Source organism: Narcine bancroftii, chromosome 4 (assembly GCF_036971445.1).
Source record: "Narcine bancroftii isolate sNarBan1 chromosome 4, sNarBan1.hap1, whole genome shotgun sequence".
Taxonomy (NCBI): Eukaryota; Metazoa; Chordata; class Chondrichthyes; order Torpediniformes; family Narcinidae; genus Narcine; species Narcine bancroftii.
In genome coordinates, this window is record NC_091472.1 from 215518597 (window position 1) to 215536963 (window position 18367).

The 18367-nt window shown below is 43.2% G+C and overlaps 1 protein-coding gene across 1 annotated transcript in view; it reads right to left on the bottom strand.

The window, feature by feature from the left end:
• The window catches only part of LOC138762435 (ATP-dependent 6-phosphofructokinase, liver type-like), a 93522-nt gene that overhangs the window by 14392 nt on the left and 60763 nt on the right, over positions 1-18367 (bottom strand). Inside the window, exons 10-14 of the mRNA XM_069936191.1 lie at positions 15475-15600; positions 13200-13264; positions 6944-7007; positions 699-845; positions 106-176 (exon numbers count right to left, since the gene is read on the bottom strand). Coding sequence (XP_069792292.1) covers positions 106-176; positions 699-845; positions 6944-7007; positions 13200-13264; positions 15475-15600 — 473 coding nt within the window. The remainder of the gene's footprint in view (positions 1-105; positions 177-698; positions 846-6943; positions 7008-13199; positions 13265-15474; positions 15601-18367) is intronic.

An 18367-nucleotide genomic window follows, 5' to 3' on the forward strand; every position in this document is an offset into this window, starting at 1 on the left:
ACACGTAGTCAGATACTGCAGAGCAGCATATACACACGGACTTACAACAGCCTGCTCAGGGAGGGGCTGAAATCTCCTTTGGGGAGGGAATATGGTGATAAGTACCGTTTGGTGCCCAGCAGTGAGCCGCCTTGTCCAGTCCAGCCTCCGACATCACGCCAACTCACTTCCTTAATCTGCAGGAGAGTAAGAAGACAATTCCTGCATCACTTTCATTGGAGTAACTTCACGTACGTCACTCTCTTCTGCGAGTAGGCAATGCCACCACTGGAGATCTGCTAACAGTCCATTTATATGCAAGTACGCTGCTTCTGTTCTCGCTGACAGTAATGCCACAAAAGGTCCACCAACACACAGCACAAGCAATATCACTGCTGGTCTGCCAACATCCACCTGCTCACAGCTCGACTCATCTCCAAGTGTGGTCAATTGCACAGAAGTCTTGGACACCTTTCCCCTCTGCAATGCTGTAGGAGATGCTCCACTGACTGAACAATTCTGAGTGTGCTTACATCAACATTTTATTGAAACAGAAGAGTCATCTCCAGCAATGGGAAATCCTACCTCCTCTGTGATCTCAGAGCAGGAGCAGTGCTAACCCTGACCAGCTCACATCCAACCGGATAGAGTTAAATCACTGCTGTGACTTGCACAAGCAAGATGGGCAAGAGCCCTGCTGCCCTGGAATTAAATCTTACCTGGCCAGTGGCAAAACCTTCCAGCCCGTCACTGACGGTGTAGACTACGTGACCCGCTGACAGCCCAACTCGGACCGCGGAACGCACAGCTGCGTTCATCCCTGCCGCTGGAGCTCCAATATTTACGATGGCCAGATTGAAATTACTCTGTGGAAATTGGAAAAGACAGCGTGACGTCAGAGGTATCAAACAGCCCCATCTCAGACCCATTTACCCAGGGGATTCAGCAATCCAGTGACAGGACAGGAGGGCATCTGCTTCCATATCTCCTCAGGTCATAATCAGACATCACGATGTATCATTGCTGAAAAAAACCTGTTCACTCTCCACAGTAAGGGGAAGGGTACCCACCAAAACAATAGCTCTACTGTCACAGACCCCTTTCGTATTGGCTAGGGGCTACGATGATTCAGCGGCATTGTTGAGAACCAGCCAACAGTCACCATACTAGCCCCACCTGCGCACAAACTACGTCCAAGCAAAGTGAAAATGAGAAGTAGCAAACTAAGTGTATAAAAGGGGATGCCCACGGCCTCTCAAGCTGGTTCTGCCATTCAATTACATGATGGCTACTCTGTATCTAACTACCATTTGTCATGGTTCCAGATTACTTAACACTCCATGGCAACAAAAGGTATTAGGAGTGAAACAAGAATTAATGCAGAAATCGCGATTGTAGCAATGTATAAAATTGCTGAAGAAACTCAGCAGGTTCCACAGGAGACAAAGATATAAAAGAACGTTTCAGCCTGAGTCCGTCAAGATTGGAGTGAAAAAAATTAGATATCTGAATTAAAGGCTGGGGAAAGTACAAACTAAAAGGCAAAAGGTGTTTATTGGACTTGGAACAAAACAGCACAGTACAGGCCTTCAGCCCTCAATGTTGTGTTGACCCCCTTAAAAAAAATACCAAATCCTCTTTGCCCCATAACCAACTATTTTTCTTTCATCCATGTCTAAGAGTTTCTTAAATGCCCCCAATGTTTCATCCTCCATCACCACCCCGGCAAGGCATTCCAGGCACCCGCAACTCTCAGTGTATAAAACTTGTTGCTGGCTTTCCACCCTATCTATCCCTCTCAGAATCTTGCAGTCCTCTATCAAGTATCCTCTCATCCTTCTACACTCCAAAGAGAAAAGTCCCAGCTCTGCTAACCTTGCCTCATAAGGCTTATTTTCCAATCCAGGCAACATCCTGGTAAATCTCCTCTGCACCCTCTCCATAACCTCCACATCCTTCCTATAATGAGGTGACCAGAACTGGACACAATACTCCAAGTGCATTCTCATTAGAGATTTGTAGTTGCAACATAACCTCTTAACTCAAACTCAATCTCCCTATTAATGAAGCCCAACATTCCATAAAAGAGAAAAGGTGAGAATTGATTTTCACTCTAAAAGGGATAAGAAGAAGAAAGGAAGAGAGAGAGCGTGTGAACGAGCAACACACGCACAGAGGGAAAAGTGGGGGGGTGAGAGAGAGAGAGGGAGAGAGAGAGAGAGAGAGAGAGAGAGAGAGAGAGAGAGAGAGGAGACGGGTGGGGGGGGGGGGGCGTGTTTCTAACAGGAACCAGAGAAGTCGATATGCATGCCATCTGATTGGAGAGTGTCCAGACGGAAGGTGAGGGGTAGCTCCTCCAATAAGTGGGTGATCTCATGCCATGTGACCAGGGACAGAGATGTCTGCAGGGGAATTGAAATGGGGGAAGGGCGCTGGTAGATCCACACTATTGTGGTGGACAGAGTTGAAGTGCTTAACAAAGGGATCTCCCAGTCTGCATCTAGTCTCTCCAATGGAGAGGAGACCACAACAAGATGTGCAACACTATTACAGCACCTGAGTTTGAATCTGACATTGTCTGTGAGGAGTTTGTACATTATCCCTGTGTCAGTGAGTTTTTTTTTTCTGGGTGGCTTGTTTCCTCCCATTATCTTTTTCTTTTACAATTATTTTTATTGAGTTTTATCAGAAAAACAAACAAAAATGCAGTAAATCAATTGCAATGAAACCTTTGCAGATTTACAAATGATAACATATGGTACAGTAGCAATACAACAATTCTAAATCCAATAAATGATAATACATACAATGTTGTAAGAGGTAAGTAAGAAATAAAGAAAAAGAAAAAAATTCAAACCCACAGCAAATAGTGTAAATAGTGTTAAATCTGAACAAGTAGACTCAGGGATGTAAACAAGCACGCCCAATGACGTAAATGGGCCCCGAGTCTTATCAAAAGAAATTGATTTTTGTGACATTATGCCGAATTTTCTCCAGATTTAAAAAGGACGTAATATTTCAAAATTACTTCAAAAACTAGCTCCCAAGTTAGAAATTCATAAATTGAGATTAAGATGGGAGGTTCATTTAAATAGATGAAAATGATTAGATGCAATTATGTAAGGAAAATATGACAAGAATTATTAATGCCTCGTTCAATATAATTTTCTACATCAATTATATTTAACTCTTCAAAAAAATTTTTAAAAGTTGAATCCAGCATTTATGTTTTAGATGTGATCATGAAGTTGGTACATTTTTGCTTTCTACTTGGGAGTGCCCCAGAGTAAAACCTTTTTGGTTAAAGGTAGGGAATTTTTTTGGAGAAAATATTAGGGGTTTAACTGCCGCAGGACCAGTAACAGTAAAGTCATAAAAAGTCTAAAATCATAAAATGTTTTTGACTTGCAGGATTTAGAGTTACAAGTCCGATAATATCTAATTACTTATTTCAACTAGTTAGTTTGGATTTTCGTATTTTTTTTTAGGTATTAAAACAGTTTTAAAGATCTTTTTATATCTTCAACAATTGGAGACGATATTTAACCTATCAAAAGTTGGATAATATTAAAGTGATTAGACCTAAATTAAGATTAACTATGTATCCAATTGAATTTTTACAATTAGCTTTAGCTGTTTCTAGTAAGTGCATAGCCATTACTTGGAAATCAGGTACGGACTTGGGGATGGAGAGATGGCATGCTGAATTGCATACTTGTATTCCACTTGAGAAAATAACATAATTTACGTAATGTATCAATTTTTTTCAAAAATATGGAGCCCATATTTACAACATGTTGGTTTGAAAATGTGAAGGACTCTCTGAAAGCACGCCCTATTGGTAACCCCTAGTTCCATTATTATTTGGATTGAGGCCTATATTTCATTTTGACATTCTCCCAACTTTTTTCTTTCCTTTTCTTTGATATTTTAGGGGAGGGTTGGTGGATGGGGAGGGAGTGAGAGATTATTGTTTTTTTAAAATATACACACATATATACATAGATATATATATGGATGTGGTTTAAAAATTTTTAAATAAAACGTTCAACAAACAGGACATAGTACCTAAAAGCCATTGATGATGTGTCGGTGGGAACTCATCTTTCCATTTTAACAGAATTGCTCTTGTTGCTAATGAAGTGGAGAACGCTAGAACTGGTCTTTGATTAGAAAGTAAAATAATACAGGTGCCTAACCTTTTTTCTGGAATTCCGAAAAACGGCACTTTTTTTTTCGGTACATGACATCTGCTCAAAGATGGAGTCACATTCCGCTACATTATCTTTCTTCTTTTTTCTTCTCTTTGGCTTAGCTTCGCGGATGAAGATGTATGGAGGGGTGTGTCCACGCCTGCTGCAGGTTCGTTATTGACTGACAAGTCCGATGTGGGACAGGCAGGCATGGTTGCAAGGGAAAATTGGTTGGTTGGGGTTGGGTGTTGGGTTTTCCTCCTTTGTCTTTTGTCAGTGAGGTGGGCTCTGCGGTCTTCTTCAAAGGAGGTTGCAGCCCGCCGAACTGTGAGGTGCCAAGATGCACGGTTGGAGGCGATATCAGCCCACTGGTGGTCAATGTGGCAGGCACCAAGAGATTTCTTTAGGCAGTCCTTGTACCTCTTCTTTGGTGTACCTCTGTCTCAGTGGCCAGTGGAGAGCTCGCCATATAACACGATCTTGGGAAGGCGATGGTCCTCCATTCTGGAGACGTGACGCACCCAGCGCAGTTGGATCTTCAGCAGCGTGGATTCGATGCCTGCTGATTCTGCCAGTTCGAGTACTTTGATGTTGGTGATGAAGTCATTCCAATTAATGTTGAAGATGGAGCGGAGACAGCGCTGATGGAAGTGTTCTAGGAGCCGTAGGTGATGCCAGTAGAGGACCCATGATTCAGAGCCGAACAGGAGCGTGGGTACGACAACAGCTCTGTCCACACTGATCTTTGTGTGTTTCTTCAGGTGGTTGTTTTTCCAGACTCTTTTGTGTTGTCTTCCAAAGGCGCTATTTGCCTTGGCGAGTCTGTTGTCTATCTCTTTGTCGATCCTTGCATCAGATGAAATGGTGCAACCGAGATAGGTAAACTGGTTGACTGTTTTGAGTTCTTTGTGGCCGATGGAGATGTGGGGGAGCTGGTAGGCATGGTGGGGAGCTGGCTGATGGAGGACCTCAGTTTTCTTCAGGCTGACTTCCAGGCCAAACATTTTGGCAGTTTCCGCAAAACAGGACGTCATGTGCTTGAGAGCTGGCTCTGAATGGGCAACTAAAGCGGCATCGTCTGCAAAGAGTAGTTAACGGACAAGTTGCTCTTGTGACTTGGTGTGAGCTTGCAGGCGCCTCAGATTGAAGAGACTGCCATCCGTGCGATACCGGATGTAAACAGCATCTTCATTGTTGAGGTCTTTCATGGCTTGTTTCAGCATCATGCTTAAGAAAATAGTAAAGAGGGTTGGTGCGAGGACGCAGCCTTGCTTCACGCCATTGTCAATGGAGAAGGGTTAGGAGAGCTCATTTCTGTATCTGACCCAACCTTATAAGCGCCTCCAAATCACCTATACTGATGTCTGTCCAGCAGCACAGTTTTTTCAATCGGCCCAGTGGCAGCTCAATGGCCGTCAATGCTACCCACAATCCCCCTCGCAGCTGAAACCACTGTACCAGCGCCAGCACAGGGGAACTGAGAAGAGGCTGTTCCCCTGGCACTGGTACAGCCGGGGGGGTGGGGTGGGGCAGAGGAAGAGAGAGATGGCAGCGTGACGAGAAGGCGGGGGGGGGGGGGGAGACGGCAATGCGACTCGGGCGGTCGAGGAGGGGAGACGACAACGCAACTTGGGCGGGCAAGGGTGGGGGGGTGGGGAGAAAATATCCACTATGTAGCACTTTGAATTGAATAGGACTATGCCCAGCGCACAATGATGAATTGTAAATCAGGCCCAAAATTGAAGCCCATTCTTTTTCTGAGGAAGAGATATTCAGATCATTCCCTATTCAGTTTTAATTCCACTTAAAGAAATTGCTTTCATATTCAGTAGTTTATGATATAAAGTAGATATCATGCCTTTATGAGTAAATTGTAACTCAAAGAGTTCATCAATAAAATTTGGGTCAGGAAGCGTAAGAAATGGAACTTTTGGTAGGTTAAATATCATCTCCAATTGTTGAAGAGATACAAAATGTTGTTGTATAAAAAGATCTTTAAAACTATTAATACCTAAAAAAAAATCCAAAAATCTAAACTAACTAGTTGAAATAAATAATTAGATATTATAGGACTTGTAACTCTAAATCCTGCAAGTCCAAAACATTTTATGAATTGATTCCTGATCTTCAATCTATGTGTCATTATCAAGTTCTTTGTCAATTTTTGAATAGAGATAGGTAAAGATGATCCCAATAGCACCCATATGGAGGTATTTCTGAGAGATTTCAACTCCATCTCAATCCAATTAGGATATTCATCTGTTTTTTCACATTGCAACTGCAGTAACATATTTCTTATGCTCTGGCCCAGCAGTAAAAACAGAAATTAGTTGAGGCTAATCTCACATTATTTCTAGTGTTCTGGATACCTTTTATTCAATCTAGGTTTCTTGTTTTGCCATACATATACGACATAATAATTGATTTGAAATTGTCAAAAAGGAAATAATGCTCCAAAGGCTTACAGGGTTAATTTAGGTCATTTGGGTTGCGTGGGTTGATGGGCTGGAAAAGCCTGCATCTTTAAATTAAAAAAGAGCATCTCCCCTCATCAAACTCATGCAGTGGGGGGGAAAGCTAGCCAATACCTGCAATCAAACCCCACCCCATCACATTACCCCTCCTCTCATGTGCCTGCCTTCACTCTGATGAACTATCCCTGTGATACTCATGGCCAACTGAGGCTGTGGCTTTGCTTGTCACCTGCCTGATGCGCAGATGCATGAGGCCCTAACTGCTTGCCAACCTGATGCCTTGTGGCCACAGTTTACCTTAGTCACAGACGGCTTCTGGTGAGCCAGCAGCTTGTAGATATTCCAGTTGTTCTCAAAGCTCCTGGAACCAAAATAATAAGAAAATGGTTAGTTGCGATTTGGATTGTATTTCAAATCTCAGGTTGTCACAGGCAAGGCTGGACCTTATTTTAAACTCAGAATCAGAATTTATTGTCATGAACATGTCACAAAATGTGTTATTTTGCAGCAGAATCACAGTGCAAATGCTGCTATAAAATTACATTGAAATATTAAATGAATTAGTGCAAAAATAGGAGAAAGTGAGGTAGTGTCTGTGGTTCATAGTCCATTCAGGAATCTGTTGGGAGGAGGGGAAGAAGCTGTCCTTGTGCCATCAGGCTCCTGTACCTCCATCCTGTTGGTAATAGAGTGAAGAGGGCATGGACTGGGGGTGGGTGGTGGGGGTCTGGGAGGACAGAGTCTCCTTTCTCGAGGTGTCGCCTCTTGTGGATGTCCTTGATGGAGTGAAGCCTGGTGCCCGCGATGTCACTGGCCGAGTTCACAGCTCTCTGGAGTGTTTTCCTGTCCTGTGCATTGGCACCTCTGTACCAGACAGTGATGCAACCAGACAGAATGCTGCCCATGGCACACCTGTAGAAATTTTCGGAGATTCTTTGGAAAATACCAAATCTCCTCAAACCTCACAAAGGCTGGCGAGCCTTCTTAGTGATAGCATCCTCACAGAGGTCGGTACCCAGCAACCAAGCTCATTGGGGAACATTCTGGAAAAGTATTATTCCTTAGACAATGATTAAAAAGGTGAAGAAGAGTTGGGCAGCTCCTTGTACAGTTACCTGGAAAGCAGACCATGAATGGTAAATGGGAGTTCCTAAATGTTATTGTTGCAGTTAATGCAAATTAATCACCTTCACCATAATGTTGACAGATTCAATTTTACCCTCACTGTCTGCTGAACACATGGATGCCGCATAGCTGATGGTTTCCTGAAAAATTTATGAAATTGAGCCTTAATACGTTAAAAGCAGAGCCATGTTACAACAGGGCAAGTGCAGATCTTTGCCACCCTGACCATTGAGAAGTGAATCAATGCTTCAAGAGGTCTCCCCTTGGTAGGCACGGTACAACATCAGCAGATGTCACCTTTGAGGGGTGGGTGGGGGGGGGGGGGGGGGGAGAAACACCATGCTCCCGTGTATATTGTTATTCTCCAGCTACAGAAGACCACAGGACTACTCCATGGGAACAGTTCATAGGGTAAAGTGGCTGAAATCAGGGAAAGAAGCTCCAGTCACACATTGCGATCACTGAAAAGTGACAGTCACACATTGCGATCACTGAAAAGTGACAGTCACAATGTGACAGTGCAGGTCCTTTCAGTCCTACTTCATGCCCATCCCTTTGCCATGTACCACTGTCTCCTTAGCAAGAGGGTGTGGATTTTCAGATTTTTAAAATCAGATTTACATGTGTGACATCACATCCAACCCTGAGATTCTTTATATCTTGCGGGCCTGGCAGAATTACCACTTACCGGTAGTACAAAAAATTGAAGTCTGACAGTGGAGCTGTTCGTGAACCTGGTGGTGCCAGTCTTGTAGCCCCTGGACCTCTTTCCTGATGGCAGCAGCAAGAACAGAACATGTACTGGGTGATGTAGATCCTTGATGATTGCTGCTGCTCTCTGACATTCCCTGCAGATGTTCTCGATAATGGGGAGGGTTTTGCTGGTGATGTCCTGGGCTGTGTCCACTACCTTTTTGCAGGGCTTTACGCTCAGGGGTATTGGTGTTCCCATGCCAGATGGTTATGCAGCCGGACAACACACTTTCCAACACACCTCTATAGAAATAAATATGCCAGGGTTTCTGGTGTCCTATCAAACCTCCGCAAACTACTGAGGAAGTGGAGGTGCTGACATGCTCTCTTCACGATGTCATTGGTGTGTTGGGCCCAGGATAGATCCTCCAGGATAGCGACTCCCAAGAACTTAAATTTGCTCACCCTCTCCACCTCTGATCCCCCAACGATCACTGTATCATACACCTTTGGTTTTCCTTTCCTGTGGTCAACAATCAGTTCCTTGGTTTTGATGACAATGAGTGCGAGGTTGTTGTTGGTGCACCATTCAGCCAAGTTTCCTTCATGTAAGCACCGATTTCTGCCAACTGTAAAGGAAACAGGTGCAGTGCAGCCTATGGGGCAGTCTGGACTGCCTGAGCGACACTGGGGAAGAACCAGCTTTGCTGAGGCAGTTCATAAGTGGAAATGCTCAGGCCAATATTCCCACGAGTACTAGTGGTCCCAGATACAATTGGAAGAGTGATCTACAGTAAAAGCAAGGAGCAGATGGGTCCAAATTCTTGTCAAAATGGTGGAATGCGCAACAGGAACCAACAATGAACATGTCACAGCGGTCATTGAACTTATTAGGACCTGTGTGGATGACTGTATTCCCACTATGACGCTGTGTGTATCCAAATCAGATATACTGAGGGATTTGCCACCTGTTGAAAGATCTGTGGCATTTAGCGCAGGAGATTCAGAAGCATACAGAAGGTCCAGGTAGAACATACAGAAGGCCATCAGCAATATGGACTGATTTGGAACAAGATGGGGTCTCAGACAGCTGTGGCAGGGTTTGCACAGCATCACATTCTTCAAGGTGAAACAGAGCAATAACATCAACTGTGATATGTCTCCTGAATGAGCTCAATGCCCGCTTCAAAAGAGAAAACAATGGAGATCCCTTGCAAGCCCTCAGAGCTTTCTTAGGCAGAGGTGAACAGAACCAGGAGTGTGAATTATTGAAAAGTGTCTGGCCCACACTGTATACCTGGCCAGGTCCTAAAGATCTGTACGAATCACCTGGCTGGAGTTTTTACAGACATATTCAACCTCTCGCTACAACATTCAGTGGTTCCCACCTGCTTTAAAAGGGAATCCGTCATTTTGGTGCCCAAGAACAAGGTAACATGCCCCTCATTGATCATCAGCTAGTGACACTAATGCCTACCGTGAGGGTGCTTCAAGAGGTTGGTTATGGATTGAATAATTTCCCATTTCAGTTCACCTATTGACATAATAGGTTAATGGCAGATGCTAGCCCTCCACTCTGTGTTAGATCACCTCAACCACAGGAACACCTGGAGGGTCCTCCATATTGTTTAGGACAAAGACAGTGTTTTCTCCCTCTTTGCTCATGCTCCACAAGAGTCATGTGAGACAAATCTCTAATCAGACCACACTTAGAATATTGTACCAGTTCTGGTGACCTCATTATAAGGATGTGGAAGCGGAGGAGAGGGGGCAGAGGAGATTTACCAGGATGTTGCCACATTGAAAACAAGTCTTATGAGGCAAGGTTAGCAGAGCTGGAACTTTTCTCTTTGGAGTGTAGGAGACTTAATAAGTCTACAAGATTCTGAGATGCCTAGATAGGGTGGACAGTCAACACCTGTTTCCCAGGGCGGGAATTGCAAATATCAGAGAACATATGTACAAAGCGAAGGGAGCGATGTTTAGGTGAGATATCAGGGGTAAGTGTTTTTAGAGAGTTGTGGGTGCCTGGAATGCATTGCCAGGGATGGTGGTGGAAACATTAGGGGCATTTGAGGGTTTCTTTGACACATGGATGAAAAATAATGAGAGGGTTATGGGGTAGGGAGGGTTTAGTATTTTTTTAAAGAAAAGGAATACTATGTGGCAGATGATGTTTGTGCTCATACACCATCATGTTGAAGTAACAAGACCACACCTGAAGTTGTCAGCCAGCAAAGAGAAAAGCGTTTATTAGTGTTATCACGTTTATTAGTGTTATCACGCTTGATATAGACACACAACATGTGACCTGGCATCATGACATCTGAAGTGCTAACGACTCATGACATAGTTATGTTGAATAGGCCAGGGCTTCTCAGTAGACCTGCTGAGTCACTATGCCTCATAGCTGTAGTGGCTAGTTGTCAGTAGGTAGGAGGCTGTTGTGTCCAGCTGTCACAAGACGGGAGCTGTTAGTGCTGGTTCTGCCCACTCCCTCCAAGCGTACAGCTACAACTGTATATTTCAGCATATAAAACGACTTTCAGATAAGACGGGTTCCCAATTTCAGCCTAAATTTCATGGTTTTACCATATATCAGGTGTTTAAAATGTTCACCCCATCAAAGTACATGTGCTGACTGAGTTGCTGTTGCGTTAACCAAGCTATTGGGTGTTGCCTGAAGGAGGGGGTTATCATGGAGCCTCCAGCAAAACAAAGTATGAAGCAAGTTTTGTTCAAAGTGGACAAGGAACTTGGGCACTTGGAATTTTTCTTAAAAAAATCTTCATTCTTTCTCCACCCTCATCCCAACTTGTGTTGCTGCAGGGACATTTGACGTAACTGAGGAGATGGGAAGAGAGTGGAGAAAGAATGAAGATGTTTTAAGAAAAATTCCAGAGAAGCAATGTTCGATGAGAAGAGGAATCATTCGTTGGCCAGTTGGAAAAAAAAAATCACACTGCAGAATGGGTACTCAAACACATTGCTACAGTCACAAGAAATAAAATCAGAGCCAATGCACTGAAGTGAGCAAGGTCAAAGCCAGAACACAGTAGAGATTTTAAAGGTACAGTTGGCTGGTGCAGCCATTTCACAACCAGGAAACATCCGAAAATACAGCAACAAAAATTGCTCAAAAGATCTTGATGACAGTGTAGAGTGAGCTTCCCAATTTCTTTGCCTCAGGCAATGACAGCGAAAGCCATTTTGAAGGATTTTTTTTAAAAAAAAACAATAAACATTTCTTTCTAATATACCAGTACCTTAAAAATTTGTTGTAGAGTGGGTTGTGGAACCAATCGAGTGGTATTTTGAGTAGAATTTTAACATCATATTTTTGTATCTGGGCCTATGAGACGACACTTGTTTTTTTGATGTGTTTTTTGGGTGCTTCAAGGGTTGTCTTATAAGGGGAAATATATGGTATCTGAGTCGGCATAAGATTGAGCCGAAGGGCCTGGACTGTGCCGTAGTGTTCTATATTCTATATTATTTTCCTGTTTTCTGGCAATGACCCTTTATTTGCAACTTCCAGTGATTACTATTGTGTAGGTTTTGTGTGCATCGTGGTCTGGAGAAACACAGATTCATCTAGTTGTAAATGTACCGTCATTTTCCGCACCCGCTCCCTCCCCCACCACCATCAAGAACATTTACAGGGAACTCTGCCCATCAGCCATCATCCACACCACCCAGCACACGCACTGTTCTCACTGCCGCCATCAGGAAAGAGGTACAGGTGCCACAAGACTCGCGCCCCCAGGTTCAGGAACAGCTGCTCCCCCTCCACTATCAGACTCCTCAACCACAAACTCAATCAGGGACTCATTTAAGGGCTCTTACTTTGCACATTATTTATTATTGAATACAGTAAAACCCCTGGTATTTGGCACCTATAGCGATTGGTAGATTCCAGATAAGTGACTTTGCTGCTTGCTTGAGATTGCATGTTGCATGGATTGGCAAACTAACCACTTAGGGGGCACCAGTTTTAACCTAGAGTATGGTGATTTTTTTGCTGCCATTTGCTTGAATTTCAGACAATGCGGATTTTACTGTATTAATTTCACACAGTCAACTTGCACTTTGTTCCTTGTTTAAATTTCTCTCTTTTGTGCACACATCTTTTCTTGAGTAGTTTTTTGCACTACTGATGAGTAGAAATTCTGCCTGGCCCACAGGAAAAATCTCAGGGTTGTACGAGATATCATGTATGTAGTCTGACAATAATGTTGAACTTTTGATAGGATAATAAATTTGAACTTAAGGAGAAACCGGAAGATTATAGCAAGACCCTCTGTAGCCTTCAACTGTATCGCAGATTGAGAGACATCCTCATTCTTATCCATCTTTATGAGCACTGCTCCCTCTGCTTCTACTGAAATTCTGGCAGCATACTCTTGTTTGTGCTTTACCAAGAATTTGATTAGTATTCCAGCCTTTGTTGGTAATCATTGCTTCCTCTCAGAACCACTTGCTATTTAGACAGTTACAATGGTTCCAAGAAATTTATCTTTCGTGCACTGAAATGACAAACATTTATTCCTCAATAGATAGGATTTTCTGGATCTTGCTAAGCAGAAACAATTTGCAATATTCTCCCCATCGCAGCACTGAATGCACTTCACAAGCACCCAAGTTATAAAGTGTTTGGAAAGACATGAAACGTGGTATAAAAGTGGGAGGTCAATCTAGGCATGATATTCAACACTAAGAAGAAGCCAGGCCTTACCTGCCACGTAGTGCAATGGATTCGTCAAATCTCTTCTCATCCATAGCTTTCTGGACATCCTTGGTCTGGAAACAAAACCGAATGAAGGAAGTGAATTGCTGGCCTCTAACCACAGCTGAAAACAAATAATTTCTAAAGTACTCATTCTTCACAATTCTCCTCCTAATGCATCCAAATATGCTGAGCATTGTTGGTGGATACACCATGGATACCAACACTTAGTTACTGCAACAAGAGAGCCAGAGAATGCATCATTGTTATGTTAGGTCTGCTCTCACCCTTGATCAATGGGCATGGGAAGCAATACTATGAGCAAGTGGATGACATAGAATTTAACCACTTGCCTGAAGAACAGCTTTATGATTTCACACATTGTGCATTTCGCCCCTGAAGGGAATGTGACGAAGGACAGGTCACAATCCTCCTCTGCTGGTCTTTTTTCTCAGTAGCTCAAGGGCTTCAGGGTTAGGTCTCTGGTGGACCATCAGAACAGAAGCCCAAAGTCAGTCTTCGCAAAGTGGTGATCAGCTAATCAAGCACTAATCGAAGGTTTGCTTAAGGTGGGATGTGGGTGGGAAGGGAAGGTTGAGAATCACTGCTCTAGACCCAATTGTTACTGAAATATTTTGCTTGAGAAAAATGGTCATTGGCCCATTTCCTTTGGAGTTCTGAAACCGTGCAGATAACGAGTCAATGAGGTACGCTTAAAACAGAGGTTTTCAAACTTTTTCTTTCCACCCACATCCCACCTTAAGCAATCCCTTACTAATCACAGAGCACCGACGGCATAGGGATTGCTTAAGGTGGAATGTGGGTTTGGGGGGGCAGTTCGAAAACCACTAATTTAGATCTTAAATTCTCTTCTTTGCATTCAAATTGCCGCCATGGCCTCATCCTTTACATCACTGTATTCCCTGAAAGCCAAACATCTGAGATCTCTACGTTCCTCTTACGTTGTCTGATTGTATCGATCAGTTTCTGGGTCCACCACTGGTAGCCGAGATGGCCTTCTCTTCTGCTCTCTCATTCATTGCAGCCCATCTCTTTTATCAACCTTTTGAAAGTATTGTCTCTATAAACACTGATCTTTCAATCACCTTCAGCATCTTGATTAGATCACCCTTTAATATTCTGGGATCAAAATAACGCAGTCCTTGACCATGCGCAAATTAACCTTTCCAGCTTGGGTATCATTTCGCTAGGATCAAAATGCATAGACAGAAGCCTAGAATTTCTTGCAACTCCTATAGAGGTGGAGTAGACCAGTGGTTCTCAACCTTTTTTCTTTTCACTCACGTACCACTTTAAATGCCCCTCTGCCATATCCTGGTTGCCTGTGCTGGCAAATGCTGCTCCTCTAGCTATAAGCTGCAACTAATAGAAAGAGCACTCCATTGACCAGGATCTCACCATTGTCTCCTGCCAGTGTTTGAATTTGAGCAAAGCCTCTCTACATCCACATGGCTTATCTTTGGCAGGGCAATCGCAATGGTAATGAGGTTTGGAAGGCCAAATGGAAGTCACAAATAATCATCTTGTTAATAACTGAATACAGCGTGCTCCTGCCCTGATCTTTCAGGAAGTTGAGGCCATGACACAGGCACACATCAGGGCAGTTGAGGGAGCTGGTGGACCAATGGAAATGCTATAATCAGGTGCAGACTATACAACACATAACAATCCACATGGAGATATCAGCACACATTCTGCCAACCAAAAGCAGTCATCCTGTTTCAACAGTTCTTGCAGAATGTTATGTTGATGCTCTACAGTAATGCCAGTAAGCTAAATGTAAAAGAGAATTTTTAAATAAGCTTTCAAATCTCTCTGCTTTGTTCACCCTCTATAGTTTAAATTTAGACATACAGCACAGTAACAGGCCATTTTGGCCCATGAGTCTGTGTCGCCTAATATTCACCCTGTTAACCAAACCCCCCCCCCTCCCCCAAGTACGTTTCAAACTGCAGGAAGAAACTGGAGCCCCCGGAGAAAACCCACGCAGTCACGGGGAAAACGTACAAACACCTTAAAGTCAGCGTGGGACTCGAACCCCAGTCCAGTCCCAATTGCTGGCGCTGTAAAGGCATTGTGCTAAACCGCTGCGCCGTTTCACCCTACAGTTCTGATCTACAGTTCCTCGAGTACAAATGTTGGTGGTTGGCATCCGATTGGGTCAGCGATGCTTGAAGCCAATGAACGAAGGGGGCAGGAGGTGGGCGTTGATACAGAGTCTCTGCAGCAATAAATTTCAACAGGGAAAGCGCCAAACACGCACCAGCATCACACACTCCATCAGCGGAAGCCGCAGGGCCTGGTTACCGCAGAGGCTGACGACACAAGACGAAGTTTCCGGTGAGGCATCCAGCAATGTGAGGACAGCCTCCATGCCCATCTTGCTACTCTGAGGATGTAGGACAGAGAGCAGATTATCACCAGGCAGCAAGAGAAAACAACCAAAGGTTACACTGGATAAAGTAGGGTCAGAAAAGTTTCACATGGAAGATAAATACCATCAAAGCCAGTTGGCCCTTGCAATAATATAGAAATACTGAGGAATTTTATGCTCTGAGGTGCTAAACAAAACCCCCAGAATAAAGGATGTTTAAAGATCCATGCCACTAACCCACAACAGGCTAGGATCAAAGACTGCAAATTTCACATTCATTGCACACTTTAGCTTTAACCATTTCAGACTAAAGACATTTGATAATACCATGGAACAGAGAAATACAATTTGAAACACATTATTGGAGCATTTAAGTCAAAAGTTCAGATTTATTGTCAGAGTACATACATGATATCACATACAACCCTGAAATTCTTTTTCTGTGGGCACGGCAGAATTTCTACTTGTCAGTAGTTGGAAAAAACTGTCCTCAAGAAAAGATAAGTTATACAAAAGAGAGACATGTAAATAAACAATGTAAACAAACTGAGTGCAATACAGAAAATAAATATTTAGTGATAAATAATGTGCAAAGAGACCTTAAATGAGTCCCTGATTGAGTTTGTTGTTAAGGAATCTGATGGTGGAGGGATAGCAACTGTTCCTGAACCTGGTGGTGCAAGTCTTGTGGTACCTATACCTCTTTCCTGATAGCAGCAATGAGAATATAGAGTGTACTGGATGGTGTGGGTCCTTGATTGCTGCTGCTCTCTGCCAGCAGTGTTCCTGTAGATGTTCTTGGTGGGAAGAGTTTTGCCTGCGATGTATTGGGCTGTGTCCCCTACCTTTTGCAGGGCTTTATGCTAGGAGTATTGATGTCCCTGTACCAGACCTTGATGCAGCAGGTCAGCATGCTTTCCACGAAACATCTGTAAAAATTTGCCAAGGTTTCTGATGTCACACCAAATATCCGCAAACTCCTGTGGAAGTAGAGGCCTTCTTCATGATGTCATTAGTGTGTTGGGTCCAGGAAAGATCCTCTGTGAGAGTGACTCCCAGGAATTTAAATTTGCTCATCCTCTTCACCTGTGATTCCCAATGATCACTGGATCATATACCTCTGGTTTTCCCTTCCTAAGGTCCACAATCAGCTCCTTGGGTTTGGTGACATTGAGTGTGAGACTGTTGTTGGTGCACCATTCAGCCAAGTTTACAATCTCCCTCCTGTATGCTGACTCATCGCCCCTTCCTTTATACAACCCACTACAATTCTGTAGAATTAAGGGAATTGTCTGATCTCCTTCCTGGAAAATGACTGCTCTGACAAAGATCTGATAGGAGAATTTCCTGCCCCCCAGAGAATTCCACACCAGTTTTCTCAAAAAGTCAAAAATCTCTTGCTGTGCACATAGCGTCATGGATCTACAACCGTAGAGTCTTATACCAGATCTCTGTTTAGACTTGTTTTACCAAACTTTAGTGATGAGTAATACAACAATGGAACCTTGCTCTGAATTTACCCAGCTTTATTAAACATTTTTTAGAATTTTACCCTAAACATAAATCTGAAAAACTACATCACCAATAAAAAATAAACCTTAAAACTACAAATCTTATGTTCATTCATGTCATAGTTAGTTTGCTTTAAATTCTAGTTTCGATCCTCATGCCATAAGTGGGCAGCTTTTCATTTCTGAGTCAGGTCAAGACAAGGCACAATTGTAAATAGTCTTTGGGAAATTCAGTTTCTTCCATTTTATGAGGTTTTGTCTTTTGCTGCAAGATCTTAAAACTCCCTCATCCTCTGGCATCCTGTATGTCCCTCTTTTCAATTTAACATTATCCCTAAACAGATTCTCATGGAATCCCTCTTTCCAATTTCCTATTCATTGTCATTGACCATCTTAATACACTGTCCTGTCTCTCAGCTTCGTCTTAAGGCAGGTTGACCTTCGTACTCTTATAATTGCCCTTTGTTACGAGTCCAAAGGACCCCAAAACCCAGCAGCAATAGAAATTCTCCAAGACAAATGGTTACTTAAACAAAAGTTGTTTTTAATTATCTTTAAACATGAAAATAGAATCAAACTTTAACTTATCTCGATACTTAATTAACCCAAATTAACCCCCTTCTAATTCTAAGCGCATGTGTATGTAATGTGTGTGTAAATTTAAGAATAGTTCTTTGGTTCACAGTTCAATCTCACTTCTCCTTCTTCCAAGTTCTCTGGGTGCAGGTAGTTCTTATACTGTGCACAGAATTTAACATGTATAAAGTTCACCAGGCTTTGGTGCTCAAAAGGTAAATGTTTACTGCTCAGGAAGGTTCTTGTAGGGTTTGCAGAGAGAGATTTTTTGTTCCAGGATTTCCACAACTGAGGTACCACCATTAGTCACCTCAATGTCTCGCTGTTGAAACTTGCCCCCTCAGGGTTTTCCAGATGGTAACCTCTTTCTTCAGGCTACCACAGAGTTCCTTTCTGTTCCTTATTCCAAGAGAAACATCAGACAGGTAGAACTTCCAGCCATCCATTGCTCTGGACCTTTCTATCAGTTTCAACCAGCTCTTCCTGACTTGCCCTGTTCAGCTGCTTTTCAGTGTCACCCACACTAGCTGGGAGAGCTCGTTAACTTGTCTCTCTCTCTCCAACTGAGACTGCCAGAAAGCCCATGTGACTCTCTCACTTGCAAAACCCCCATCTTCCTCAGCAAACAACAGTTCTTCTCTTCCTAGGTCAAAATGTTGTCTTAGGTAAACAAAACCCAGGAGTGACCTTCCTGC